We start from the raw sequence: 13,703 nt of genomic DNA, 5'->3' as shown, positions 1-13,703 counted from the left end.
GCACACATGCATACTACCCCTGTATGGTTAGCGTTGATTCAATGCTGTAATTGAACATCACATTTACAACCTCAACCCCTCCAAACTTCACAATTCAACGCAAAAGATGGCATCTGGTTACGGTCTTAGTGGGGGTATGTGTTGAATCATTCTTGGGAATGAATGGCAGATGTTCCGTGTTTGGAATGAAATCAATGGCTAACTAATTGCTCTCAAGGTCCTTCCCGATGCTTTCCATTCTGGCAAGAAGTCTTAGCTTGTTACGTCGTCAACACCTCTACGGAGAGTGATGCAGGAAAGAGAGTGTGCGCGCCGGTCTTGGAGGATTACTATGAGTGCCTACATCACAAGAAGGAGGTCGGTACTTATCCATCGCGGAACTGGCGGTATTCGACAGCAAGCCCTAGAATTATTTGCTGACCAGGTTGTCTCTATGATCAGCACGCGAGAACAATGGCAATTCAAGCCGCATATCACAAAGCTGAACAAGCGAACCCCCGGGACGATGCGCCGAAGGCAGGAGTAGTAAGAAATCTGGGGCTGCTGGATAAGGAAGAAGATACCAAGAAAGTGCTGGGAATGAAGTGAGAGTTACAGGCAGGATTTGGCGGATGTTGTACATTAGGAGCGATCATGATCAATGCCAGTAATTGAAAAAGAATCTTTGGTACTGCTTATTTGGGCGACAGATGTTAAATGGCTACTGACCATTCCAAGTGTTCGGCGAAGAATTTAGGGTAGCACTTCCGGGCTGGTGAGTTTAATCATTCTCTGACCTCGTGCGTCCCGTTTGTGAAGTATTCAATCTCTTAATATTTTGTCTGGGGGCCATCTCAGTCACGTAGGAATATCTCTCGAGCTACGTGTAAGTACCAAACGGCCAGCCTCAAACATAAAAGATTGGCAGGTGATTATGATATGTTCGTCAATATTGGAGTTAGGGATGGATGCTATGAAATTCGAAGCAATGTACTATCTTCATCGAATAAACTGATCTTACTGATTCATGATTCAGCTCATAGGGAAAAGAACGATCCTTCTTCCGGCGTATCTGGTTTGCTCCCCGTTTTCTCTCAAGAATAGTCTTACAGACGGAAGCCGGTCAAAAGCTTGGTACTCGGTACTGTTATAAGTGTGGGAAGGGAAATATGATTTCTGTTTGAGGTAGACTTGCATGTCAGCTTCTTGCAAGGCTATTCAAATTCTTGTCCCTTAGGATGTTCGCTATATCATTCGTATTGCACCTCAAATACTAGATATACTTGGGAGATTAGTGACAATAACACGGGAGACATGATATCCCATACGTTGCCATTTGAAAATCTCACCTCACAAAGAACAGATGAGATTAAAATGTTGAAAAATGAAGAGAAGTTTGAATATCCGTGTTTGGAGTGATGTTCGGGATTGGTTCTCGTCCGTTTAGTAAAGTGAAGTTCGCTACTTCTTCATACGGTAGCTTCTACTTCAAGATATCATACGTCTTTTCAGAATCACATTTTCTTTTACAATTTCATTCAATGATTTCGTTCATCCCATTCACTCATTTCTTCGTTTTCCATTCACATCAATCCTGGGCATCAAAAATGGGATTTTGAAACAAATCTCCCTGTACGATTTCAATACCTTCAATATTTTCAAACCTCAAGATTCTATCTCTAGCAATTTTGTCAAGATGCCGGCGCATAAAGGGATCAAACTGCAAATCATTTCGCAGTGGGAATTGAAAATGCACCCAGAGTTTCCGCATCCAGAAAGTACTCAATTCACATTTCGATCACCCAAATTGGACAAAGAAGCTTTCGAAGGCCATGGTCACTCACCAGCTACTAAATCCAACGACAGTAAAGCCGATCGTTTGCTTGGTAGACAGTCCTCAATTATTTCGGTGTATATACCATCAGCATCAGGTAAAAGCCTCTCAAGGTGAAGAAGAAAATGCGCGCGGACATCTAACATTTATACAGGATCTCGATTTTTTATACGTTATAATGTCGGCGGCGCCGCAGATCAATGTCCATGGTTCTACTTCAAGTTATATATGAATGGCCGACACGTTACATCTTGGGGAACAAATACGAAGAACCGACCGAGCGGGCAAGTGATGAGAGCATTGTTCGAGCCAGGAGTAGAATGGGATTACAAGGAAGGTAAAACAACTTACAAAAATCCCGGTACAGAATACAGACCATTCTTCTTCAGCCAGGAAGATGGAGATTGTGCTGCTGCGGATGATGGTGGTTTGATCGAGATCAAGGTCTTTCGCGCTCGCGGTCGCAAGAGAAGAAATCCGCAGCTTGTGCAACACAAAGATCAGTCAAAGTATGGTGTTATGTAAGTTTTAAAACGCACTCTACACGCTTCTGTCGTAGAATAGCTTGCTCGAATGATTTGGCTAATCTCATTCAGTATGCCCACTCATGGCCTTGTAGAGAAACCTCAAGATGCGAGATATTACGATTGGCATTTGAAGGATGCGAAAGACAATCCATTTGTAACATTCAAATTTCATTATAGAAGTTGGGATCATCTGGAAAAGTTGCATCTTATACCTCCTAACCATCCTAGAATTCTTGAAACCCAGGTCCCAGCTTTGGCTAGGCACCTAATGGCCTCAAGTCAAATTATACCTCAACCGGACCAACCAACTGAATCACCACATACTCCAACAAAATACTTGGGCAAAGTTTATACTAGCGATCAAGTACACGATTCTCTCCGAGCTGCCTACCCTCCATTCGACCTTAGCGACAGTCCTTATGATTATGATGAAAGACAACCTTGGACATCCCGAATCCTGGACACGAATCAACTAGATTCGTTGTTAACGGTCAAGAAGGATCATAGAGATGCATTTATTGTTTCTTCTGATTCTACGACGGAGCCCGATCCGTTTTATATATCATCATCTGCTGGAGAGAAAGGTATCGGGAGAAAAATCATGCCAATTTCAAAATTTTCAGCGCTATCCATAGATGGTGCTGGATCGGCATCTTCACATGAATGGTTGGCTAGTGAGTACAATACTAGACCGTTACCTGATATACCAAGTCGAACTTCGTCAGCGGCTTCCCGGGCATCAGCAACATCTCGTGCACCATCTGTTACTCCTTCTTTACTTTCTTATATTGACAGAGATCAGCCATCTCCAGAGCCAGTTATTGGAACTGCAATTGCAGTATCCATTGACTCGGATGTTTCTGAGATATCTATTGAATACGAGAATGATAGTGAAGAAGACGAATTTGACGAGGAATATAATTTTGAAGGTTTATCAGCTTTGTCTCCACCGCCTTCTAGAACTGATGTACGGTTCCAATTTGATTTCATCCATTTTATCCTTCTCATGTCTAATCCCTGGCCACAAATTTTCCTTACCTCGCCCAAATTCGGATGAAACCACAGTACTAACAATCTTGATAAATAGTCCAGGAGACAAGGAATTATCTCATCATCAACAATACAACCTTCTTTCTCCCTTCCAAATGTCACGATACGTAGGCAGCAGCATTCAGTAGATGAAATCTCGTCATTGAGAACCCCCCCAAGAAAAGATTCCATCACTGGTAAATCATTCATCAGCACAACAAGCGACGACAACACAGGCACACTTTCCCTCACCGAATCAGAGTGGATGCGACGTACACCCTCCCCCGTAAAAGAATCAGAATGGATGCGTCGTACTCCATCCCCTATCAAAGAATCGGAGTGGATGCGACGTACTCCCTCTCCCGGCAAGGAAACTATAACTGAAAGGCTTTGGAGTCCAGCACCAGAAAAGAGAGAAATTTTGAAGAATAGATTGCTATCTCCGGAGAGAATGGCGGAAATGATGGAGTTGAGTATAACTGAAGATGATGATGACTTACCCCAGCAGGAACAGGAAACTGAAGACAATGCATGGGATGTAGATAGGGGCTTAGATGGCGGTGCAGTGGAATTGGTGACTTTACGTCATCAGCATTATTTAAGTGAACGAAGCGGAAGAGAGAATGTTGGAGTGGATTATGATGATGGAAATGTCTCTGGAGATTATGAAGTTAATGCTATGAAGATGAGGGAGAAGAACGGAAGTGGGAGTTCACCGGAAAGTTTTGAGAACCGTATGAGTATGAGGGATGGGAATTGGATTTAAGGGTGGGAAAATTGTTCTTGGGATGAAAGGGCAGATTGTATGAGAAATTTGAGCATATGTAATAGTAATTAGCTAATATTTAGTATAGCTATGGCTGGCTGTAGCTACGGGTGTGACTATCTAGGTAGTCAAGAAGTCGATACTAAAGTAGTTATAGAATAATCACTTTGGTAAATGAGAGAAGTTTTAATTGAAATAAGATCTGAGGTAATAGGATGAAGGTAGATAGTGCAGCACTGTGAAAGTGAGAGAAAGTAAATCGCACGTAAAGGTGAAAACAAAACTGTACTAGATGGGGAGAGATGCGTGGCTTAGATTTCGAATAGCTGGATTTGAATCAACCACTTAATATTCAGGGCACATGAGTGATCTCCATCTACGTATCTATCTACCTCAGCTAGCTAACCAACCAACTATCTATCTAGGTACCCACCGAGTAATGAGTAACGAAACCAAAAGAAGAATCAAAAAAGCCAACACCAAAACAAGAAATCAGAGCTCGAGCTAGAAAGCTCAAAGTAAAAGAGAGATACCTATCTCACGATCAAGATATAGCGAGGAAATGTATGTTGTACTATCATGTTACTTGCGTGGGACATGGATATGATATTAGGGCAGTTGTTCATATTTCACGATTTTCCCAGTACTGGGCAGGAGATGAAGTGGAGGGTCTTCTCAAGTTCCCAAGCTGCGGTTGGGAAAATTGGAGGGCTTTGTATCTTTGAATGTGGAGAGGTGGAAAGGTGGAAAAGATTTGATTCAATATAGTTCATAATTGCATGTGGACATGGTTATCGCTAAGGTGCACGAAGGTCATGGTAGTATATCTCGATTTTCTGAAGATGTATCTAGCTAACACCGTTGATCCCTGATGAAACCTACCTACCTGTGTATAGCAACCCTCAGAGCTCACTTATACAAACTCTCCTAGCAACAGGAGAAACTACGCGGCAACACATCAACCCCGATAGCCAGAAACAGAAAAGTGTGTTACACAAAATCCCTTCTTGTCCTACCATCAACCACGCTGCGAAGCGCACCGTACAGCCATTTGCCGACCATCCCAAGCCTCTTTATTTCCCGGGAGTTCTCCTACTTTCTGACGTTGCAGCAAAGGGTGTCTGGCTTACTTATCGAAGCCACATTCCGAAGGTATTTGCCCAATACGATACGTGATATGTATTTGAAAATCGGCATTTGAGCGTTGTTGTATCGGCTAACTTGGATTTCTATCACTGTGAGAGGTATAGAATGTCTTCCCATGTCATGGAAAGCCATTGATATTATCCGCGCCTTTCTTGTCCATTCTTATCCTTGGTTCCGTTGATGTGAAAAAAGCAATCAGTTGGGTTTCCATGATTTGTCATGTTGGCTATCTACTTCCAGCTTCTCATTTGCCCAAGGTTGTACCGGATCATTTCCAGTTTTCCCCTAGCTGGAACCGCTCACAGAGGAACATGTGTGAATCATTTAAAGAGTAATAAGAAGGTAGACAACTACGCGCTTGAAAGTAATAATCTTCTCAATATCATGCTTGGTAGATCAGAATTGAAGGTTTCTGCAGGAATCAAGATCGACGCTTGAAATGGGAACTCCCCAAGGTATCTTCTCTACAACTCTGATCAGGTAGTTGTTTACACTGACCAGGAAACAAGTTTGATGGGTACAATCGTCGATGGAAAGAAATTGAGGCACGCGTCACCAAGTGATCAGGTAACACAAAACTTACAAGGCCATAGTGGCAGCTAACAGATGTGCCAATCCTTGCCAAGTCACTTTCTTGCATGAATCCCTTCTGGTGCAAGAAACTTTTCATGAACGATCAGTATTAAAAGTTAGCCGCGCTTTCCAATAACGAATATCCGCCAAAAAATGATGTTGCAATGTTAATCATGCAACTTCCACCGTGTAGAAAGGGGTGCGCTTGGTGTATGCGAACATCCGCACAAGGGATCCTGGTCAGTCTGTAAAAGCTACCACACGTGGAATGTTTGTCCTTTTGCCACGTGAAGTTAATAAGTCCTTAGACCATTGACCACTCTCCGAACCAAACATATCTTTAATGAAAATGGCAATGTGGCTTCGAGTCCGATGGCAAAACTAAGCAACTAGCCTATGTTTGCGAATACGACAGATGATATGATGGATATAAGTCCCTCAGTGAATGGAGAACCAAGAGTCTGTACCAATCCTTGCAAAGTGACGGTGCGATGCAGCTCCATCATAGTTCTTTTTTTAGCTAAGGTAAATGATTGTTGATCTTTGGCTGGCATCCATCGTCTTGTGCACATGAAATATTGGGGAATGAAGATATTGGCCAGAATTGACTTGTCAAAATGCAAGTATCTAGTGTGTAAAGGGTTCTGCATAACATGGCAGGAAAGGTTCCTGTGCAGGTAGACTTTAAAAAGTGGAACTGAAAGTCCTTGTGTAACAAGCCACCAGCTTATGCCGACTAGCACTTTTGCAGTCTTTTGTCTTTGCGCAAAATTCACCCTTCGAAGCCATTCTATAGACACCCCCTAGTTAGACATACTTGCGAGATGATGACAGAGCAAAGGCAGTTTTTTGGTTAGTGTCAGTGGCGGATTGGCGGGATGAATAGAAGACAATAGTAATGTGCGGCAAAAATTAGTATTGGCTATCATCATTATAGCGACCAAAACGCCAAACAATTTCAGATCCTGTCAGTTACTAAGGAGTTTTGCCGCTGAGTTCGGTAGGAAGTATGCAAGTATCCGTCCCGGTTCCTTCGTTACCAAGAAAGGGTGAACGTATGTGGGTACTACTACGGAAACGCGCAGCAATAGAATTAGGCAGTAAATGATCTGAATGACAGGACATGATGAGATATTTGCAGCGTTTTCAAGCCTTTTGGAAATTGTAAAGAAGAGAGCTATGACAAAATTAAAAGAAAATGCAATCAAGGGGATGACACTGATCTGAGCTTCCTTCTTCGGAGTCTCTGGAAGTTGATAATCTAATGAAATCGCGCTTGGCCCGATCATTGTAATCAATGTCATTATTTCCCGAAGTATGAAATATAAAGCTTAAGGCCCTAGCTTTCACGAGTGTTGCATATACTGATCAACACTTGTCTTGTGGGTGGGATCATATATAACGACGTCTAATGTAAGTGTTCCATCATATTTCCCTTCTAGTATCTGGTTGCGAACTTTGCGGGGAAGGATTAACACTCGTTATCCGGTAGAAATATTGATTGGTTGCCAAAAGGTTCTCGCCGCTTCACCAAAATAGCAAGGAGAGAATCTAGTGCCCAGTTTGTAGCTTGACCGCCTTAACCTTTGGGTGTATCTACATCATTCCTGCATATGTAGTATATGCAGAAGTAATGAGTAAATTCGACTTGTTTAAGTGCATCTCGTTGTTGATGTATGTGTCGCAAACGTACTTAGCAATAAGATAGCGGTCAAGAAAGAAATGGTGTTAAACCACAGTGATCCCCGAATCATGTCGAACAGCATCGAATTCTTTTTCGCAAATCATTGTGTGTTCCCCTTAATGTCGGAACCATTATTCGAGATGGGTAGCAACGCTTTCAGTGTCGTCAACCCACCGGCTGCGAAAGGTTGGGAGCAAAATTTTGAAAGCTTTCGAGACCACAAAAATTTTCCACTGGTAGGTAGACAGGGACTGACAAAGACTTATCATGAACTGACTTTGAGCAGTTTCAAAACGAAAGTGGCGAGCTCTGTCAAGATACGACACCACTCTCGGGGAACCGGGAAGGCAATAACAATTCGCCAAAAACGCCAACATGTGCAGTATTGCATCCACGACGGCATCCTTCCAAATCGCATTCCTATTCCATTCCCTTACATCCAGCACATAACGTGACGCAAGGTCATGGTCCAGATTCAACACTTGGGGTCGATTACACCCAGATGGGTATAGATCAGGGTCGAGGAAGTTTTACAGCGTTCCAAAATTGCAGGACTTCGACACCATTTTCAATGGCACACGGATCTTTCTCCGGCAATGCTTCAACCACAGATCGTTTCAACAATGACACCATAGCTCCAAGTGTAGACTATGACGATCTCCACAAGTCCAATACAGACAGACTCGAATCACACGAGTCTCTTGCGTCAGGGTTTGTTACGCACGACGGCATATTGGGTGATTGGTGGTCGACTGAGAATGGCAACCTGATGAATAAAATCAATGATCATCCGAGTGGAATGGTAGCATCGTATGACATTCCGATCTTTCCCGATGGCCTTCCTAGACCACAAAATGAGCATCTAGAGAATTTTGAGGAGAGCTGGAATGATGGGTGGGTAACAGAGAGTGAATGGCCACCAGCCCCTTTTGTTCCGAGTACGATCAAACCCAGAACATTGAACCTTAGTCCATCATTTACTTCCACTGCCTCTACCACCACCAGGGCATCCAGCCAAGCCTCGGCATTTTCACCAGAGTCCACTGCTGTCACAAGTACTTCAGATTATACCCCAAGTCCTGCCCCAGCCGAAGGACAATCCAAAGACCATACCCCCCAATCACGTTCTCGACACATGCTCCCAAGTTCGAGACCAATCAGAAACCACATCCCCGATAGGTTCGATGAATATGAAACGGCCACAAACAGGCCAGTTGAAAATCGGCACCCAAGCGCTAGCACTCCCATTCATGCAATTCAAAATACTCGAAGCCATAGAACAATTAAGAATGACCTTGATATCAAGCATTGCAATGTAATGCTTACGCCCAAAAATGATTTTCTTGATGGTAAATCTTCGTCAACCATCGGGAATACGCCACTACTTACTCGATCTGAACAAAATAACTTTTTGATTCGCTCAAGGCAAGCTGGTATGTCATATAAGGCAATTCGATCCAATGGGAATTTCACCGCTGCGGAATCCACACTCAGGGGCCGATTTCGAACATTAACCAAAGACAAGAAAGATCGAGTAAGACAGCCGAAATGGACAGAAGACGATGTGTGTAGATCCTTTAACTTACCGGGGACAATGAGGCTAACACTTGTTTTTAGATACAGTTATTGAGCAAGGCTGTGAAAAAGCTTGGGCGCAACACAAGTAAGGGTTCAGAGCCACAATGGAAGAAAGTCGCCCAGTACATCTATGATAATGGAGGATCATATCATTTTGGTTACGCCACTTGTCGAAAACGCTGGATTGCGCTTAAGAGTGCAGGTGTTGATAAGAAGGTATGAGATTGTGCCAAGATTTGAAAAGGAAAAATATCGAAGCACAAGATATAATTCATATCGAATAGAATGGTTACCTATGTGGTAAGAGACACAACGCATTCGTGAATCAGCGGGTTTGGAAAACCACTTGACGTCGAACAAAATACCAGCGGATGATCGAGAGTCAGGTGATTGGGCGTCCAAGTAGAAAGGTAATGCTGGGCTGGCTTTGTGTTATGACTATGGTTTAATAAACAGATATCTTAGCCTGTATCAAATCCATTTTATATCTTTCCGTCTAATGGTTTATCGAAAGTACCAGAATTTGTATGTTGAGAATCAACTGTATTATGCAGAGGTACTCCTATCGTCTTAAGAACATTCACAAGTATTCCCTCGTCCTTACGAACGGCATCCCATTCAATCTCACTCTTAACTAGTAGTGTACCCGCTAGAAGAGTGCCATTCAAAGCAACAGATCCGATGATTTTGCCATCAACATTCTTGATCTCAAGCCCCTCCGACGTTCGTGGACATAATACCATGGATTTATTGGTAAGTCCCAAGTTGTAGCTGATGGGCGACTCTTCTTTGTGGTCTTGAGAAGGCATAGTTTTCATCAGCTGACAAGCTTTCTGATGCAATTCTAAGTAGGTTGCATGCAAATCTGACGGTTGAACATTGCTTTTGAAAGACGCGGCGAAGTATGTGAATGGGAGCTCTGCATAAGGTATCAGCCCATATATACAAAAAAGATGCAGAATAATTACCTGGCGCGGGTGTGTCAACGAGACTGTCGATCAATGGAGACCATTCCAACTCTTTCTCTAGTCCTGCTCTCATCGATTCAACTGGAAGGAATTGGATGTGTCTATGGGGCTGCGACGCTCCCGAGTATTCCCCCGAATTGAAGAATCCAAACAATTCTTCTCCTTCCGCATGGTATGACTTTAAACAATTGTATGCCGCCACAAGATCAGCTTCCTCCAACAAGTGTGTCTGTTCTTTGAACTCTTTCGTTGAAAGAATGAAATGATCCGGTATGACAGGAAATTTATTAAGTACGAGGTTGTGCGACCCAAACTCTGTTACAAGCAACGACGGAGACGGTTTCAGAAATGGATTGAATGGCTTTTGAGAGGTATCTTTGGGCTTGTCGGTCTTAGGTTTATGTGCCAACGCTGGAGAATATCGCAATTGAAACTATGACAATCAGTATGTGTTGCTAATGAGGAACAACCATATTGAGCTCTTACCGGCAGCGAATTGCAATGCAAAATGGTCAATTGAGTCTGGAAATAGGTGATATCGCCAGCAGCTTGAGCTGCTTTGAATTTCTCGCGAACTAGAGCAGGTAAGTTTCGCATGATTGTGGATTTAAAGGGTGAAGATGTTGAAGGATGTTGATGACCTAGTGTCCAAAGTTTCCCCAGATAAGATAGGGCTGTGGCACCAGTGGGTGCATGGATTGACGGAACACTTCCCAACTATCGAAATTTATAACAAAGTCATTCTTCGATTATTTGATATCAGAAGTTATGGTTGAATTGTAACAATTCCTTAAATATATATACGAGTTGATATATCAAGAGATATCCACAAGTCCTTTTTGTATTGTCCCGTCAGTTCGGTCAACCACTGGTGCGGCGATAAGAATAATCCCCGATGACAGTGATGGGTATCACCGTCATCGATGTGTGCAAAATATCAATGCTCTTAAAATTTAAACGTTGAAAATTTATCTTACCCATGATTATTGCACACTCTGGTATCAAGTCGCACTAGACGGCAATACCTTTTGCCTCAGATGTAGCGATGCAGCAGCGACGTCAAGATGGCGAACAATGATCTTATATCACTGTGGCAGATTCACAACGCCTCACTTGACTAGCCAATGTGTCAAACAAGATGATAAAACTGTATAGTCATAGATATGGAGATGATGTTATCAATCCTGTTGGTGTTCTCACTCGTCTTGGAGATAGTACCTAGTCTTGGTTCCATGAAGAGGGCTACTAAGATCTAGTTGATCTCCTAGAACCCAGATACGCTCATGTTTTTTATTCGATCATCATCACAGTGTTCTCAGTATACTTGGCACTCCGTCCAAAAGAAAGTTCTTGCGGTTCTTGCTACTTAATCCAACATTTGGCAAAAACTTTGCCGCACAGCAGAGTCAATACAACAGCCCTAATTCCCAACATCACGGCCTTCCCACGCGATACAAAGAACACATGATGGTTGTTTCTCTGCTGTCAATTTTGAGATGTCTTCAATATGGACTTGGAGGCCCTAGGTGTCGCGAATAGCCTGCAGGTTATAAAGGTCTTGATGCACGTTTATTTTAGTTCGGCTTCACCAACTTTTCGGAAATGAAGGGGCATCTCGACTTCTGCTGCCGCAGTGTGGCATATAATCCATACGTTTGTGTTTCTATTTATAGTGCTGAAGTCAAACAATCACAGCGGCATTTGAATTTCTATTCTAGATATTATAATAACAACAAGATTGCTAGATTGCTGAATAGCGAATATCTATATCACAACACTAGAAAGTACTATCCAAGAATAGTTTTAGATGTCAACTGTAAGCTAAACTCACCGCCTCAAACTTTCTCCTTTTATTCAAGGATTTAAATGAGTGTTTCTATGCTATTATTGGCAAGAACACTTGAGTAAAGTCACAAGCGATACATGAATCACCTCAACCTGGCTTTACAGTCACAATGGGGAGCACTCTCTTGATGTACACGTTTCAAAGAATTGCAATTAGAAGCTCAAGTAAATCCACCAATACGTACAGATCTTCAATCAACGGTGCAGCTCCGGCTTTCTACTTGATTTTTATTTCTACCACCTTCTTGACCTTCTCGGGAGCACTCGCTCTTCATCTACCGCTAGATTCGACTTTTGACTCGACAATTACTGCACTAACCGCCTAGCAGCGCTACTTGTCTTCTCTTCTACGAGCTATGAGGTCAATATCGAGAAGCATGCCATTATTCGAATTACAATGCCTCGATAAACAACATCAACCCATAATCAGTGAAACCCAACTCAATGCTGACCCGTTTTGCAGGAGTGAGTCTGTTATGCCATTTTTAACAACATACATGTTTTTGATACAATAATTTGAGACTTCGAATCCATTTTTGCCTCTACTGACTAATCTCGAACTGATATCCGTTTCGTGCTTTTCAATTCTAAGAATACCCAGAGGTCATCTCGCTCCAAATAGACTCTGCGTTTTGTTTTACAGTCACTTCTCTCTACGAGAAGGAATACCAGGTATGCTAGCTTGCTCCGGCATGCCATATTTATTTTTGAATTCCTCCCATGCCAAATATCGCTCTTACATACTTGGATAATTCCGTATTGAACTTTGCCGCGACCTTGTCTGTGCTGCCAAAAGTGGCTGACGAGGATTCCCGGCCAGATCAAATGACCGTGGCTGCCACTGCACCAGATTATGAATTTAGAAACGAATTTCAAGTGAGTTCCAATTGCATATATATACTTGAGATAGTCCTAGAACACGAATTCAAACAAAAACAAAAACAATTATACAGACCCTGAGACTCATCCTTCAGATCTGATCCGCATATCCCACCAAATTCGTTTGCTCGACTTGACTCCATCGAATCCATCTACTCGCTATCACTAACTACTCTTTTATCAACATCCACCAAAACGCAAACACCATCCTTACGCAATGTATAAACTTCTTCCGCTTTCATCGTTGATTGTTCTCGCGATGTCTCCCGGGTCATTTGCTTTCAATTTCAATCGAGATGGAACCATACTCTCATCAATCACAACGATCCCCACAGGAAGAGCAGTCTTCCAACAGAATCTTGCCATCATGGAAGCGGTCGCTGGTACCTTGACTTGTGTTAAGAATGATGATAAAGTTGCAACTAGCAATGATCTCATATATGTATGCGGTAGCTTAGATTGCTCCGTAGATGAGAGTGGCAAATTTGTCGTTTCGCTTAATTGTGAGGAGGGTGAGGCAGGAAACTTTTCTTGTGTATCTGGATATCATTCCTCTGGTGTCTATAGCTCCCCTGAAAAGAAGAAACGTGATGGAATTCCAAAGACCACCAACCAAAACGCGACCAGCCAAGCATCTTTCAAAACACGTCGAGGTTTTAGCTTCATTGGGGGACTCTGCGAATTCTTCACTGGTGGCAGTGATAAATGCGATAAATTCTTTGAATAACGCGACTTGAGCTTTGCAACCGGTTCTAGTCAGTACACAGACCAGTGATCTTCTACGCACTCATATACGCAATTTGCAACTGGTCGCAACCATGATCCAAATAATCGCCTTACAACTGTAACGGGCCGCAAGCTTTGTGGTCATTTTGGCTTCTGTCAGGATGAAGAT

General features: G+C 42.7%; 5 protein-coding genes across 5 annotated transcripts; 4 read left to right on the top strand and 1 right to left on the bottom strand.

Annotated features, from left to right (window-relative positions):
* Window positions 1-106: 106 nt before the first annotated feature.
* On the top strand, window positions 107-588 carry EAE98_001521 (uncharacterized protein; the record flags this gene model as incomplete). The annotated part of the gene is made up of 3 exons (XM_038949140.1): window positions 107-134; window positions 218-357; window positions 442-588. The coding sequence occupies 3 exons, from the start codon at window positions 107-109 to the stop codon at window positions 586-588; spliced, it is 315 nt and encodes a 104-aa protein (XP_038814125.1).
* Window positions 589-1,675: 1,087 nt separating this feature from the next.
* EAE98_001520 (uncharacterized protein) lies at window positions 1,676-4,135 on the top strand (the record flags this gene model as incomplete). The annotated part of the gene is made up of 4 exons (XM_038949139.1): window positions 1,676-1,910; window positions 1,968-2,334; window positions 2,410-3,307; window positions 3,428-4,135. The coding sequence occupies 4 exons, from the start codon at window positions 1,676-1,678 to the stop codon at window positions 4,133-4,135; spliced, it is 2,208 nt and encodes a 735-aa protein (XP_038814124.1).
* A 3,441-nt stretch (window positions 4,136-7,576) lies between these two features.
* EAE98_001519 (uncharacterized protein) lies at window positions 7,577-9,338 on the top strand (the record flags this gene model as incomplete). Its single annotated transcript, XM_038949138.1, has 3 exons — window positions 7,577-7,774; window positions 7,825-9,102; window positions 9,156-9,338. 3 exons carry the CDS (start codon window positions 7,577-7,579, stop codon window positions 9,336-9,338), a joined length of 1,659 nt encoding a protein of 552 aa, XP_038814123.1.
* Window positions 9,339-9,511: 173 nt separating this feature from the next.
* Window positions 9,512-10,907, bottom strand: EAE98_001518 (uncharacterized protein). Its single transcript, XM_038949137.1, has 3 exons — window positions 10,571-10,907; window positions 10,085-10,517; window positions 9,512-10,035 (listed from the first exon to the last, which is right to left on the bottom strand). Exons 1-3 carry the CDS (start codon window positions 10,679-10,681, stop codon window positions 9,599-9,601), a joined length of 981 nt encoding a protein of 326 aa, XP_038814122.1. The 5' UTR covers window positions 10,682-10,907; the 3' UTR covers window positions 9,512-9,598.
* A 2,160-nt stretch (window positions 10,908-13,067) lies between these two features.
* EAE98_001517 (uncharacterized protein) lies at window positions 13,068-13,535 on the top strand (the record flags this gene model as incomplete). Its single annotated transcript, XM_038949136.1, has 1 exon — window positions 13,068-13,535. The coding sequence occupies one exon, from the start codon at window positions 13,068-13,070 to the stop codon at window positions 13,533-13,535; it is 468 nt and encodes a 155-aa protein (XP_038814121.1).
* Window positions 13,536-13,703: the final 168 nt, after the last annotated feature.

This window comes from Botrytis deweyae (assembly GCF_014898535.1).
Source record: "Botrytis deweyae strain B1 chromosome Unknown BDEW_003, whole genome shotgun sequence".
NCBI classification, from domain to species: Eukaryota; Fungi; Ascomycota; class Leotiomycetes; order Helotiales; family Sclerotiniaceae; genus Botrytis; species Botrytis deweyae.
Note: the sequence above shows the minus strand (reverse complement) of the source record. Positions and strands in the feature narration are given on the sequence as shown.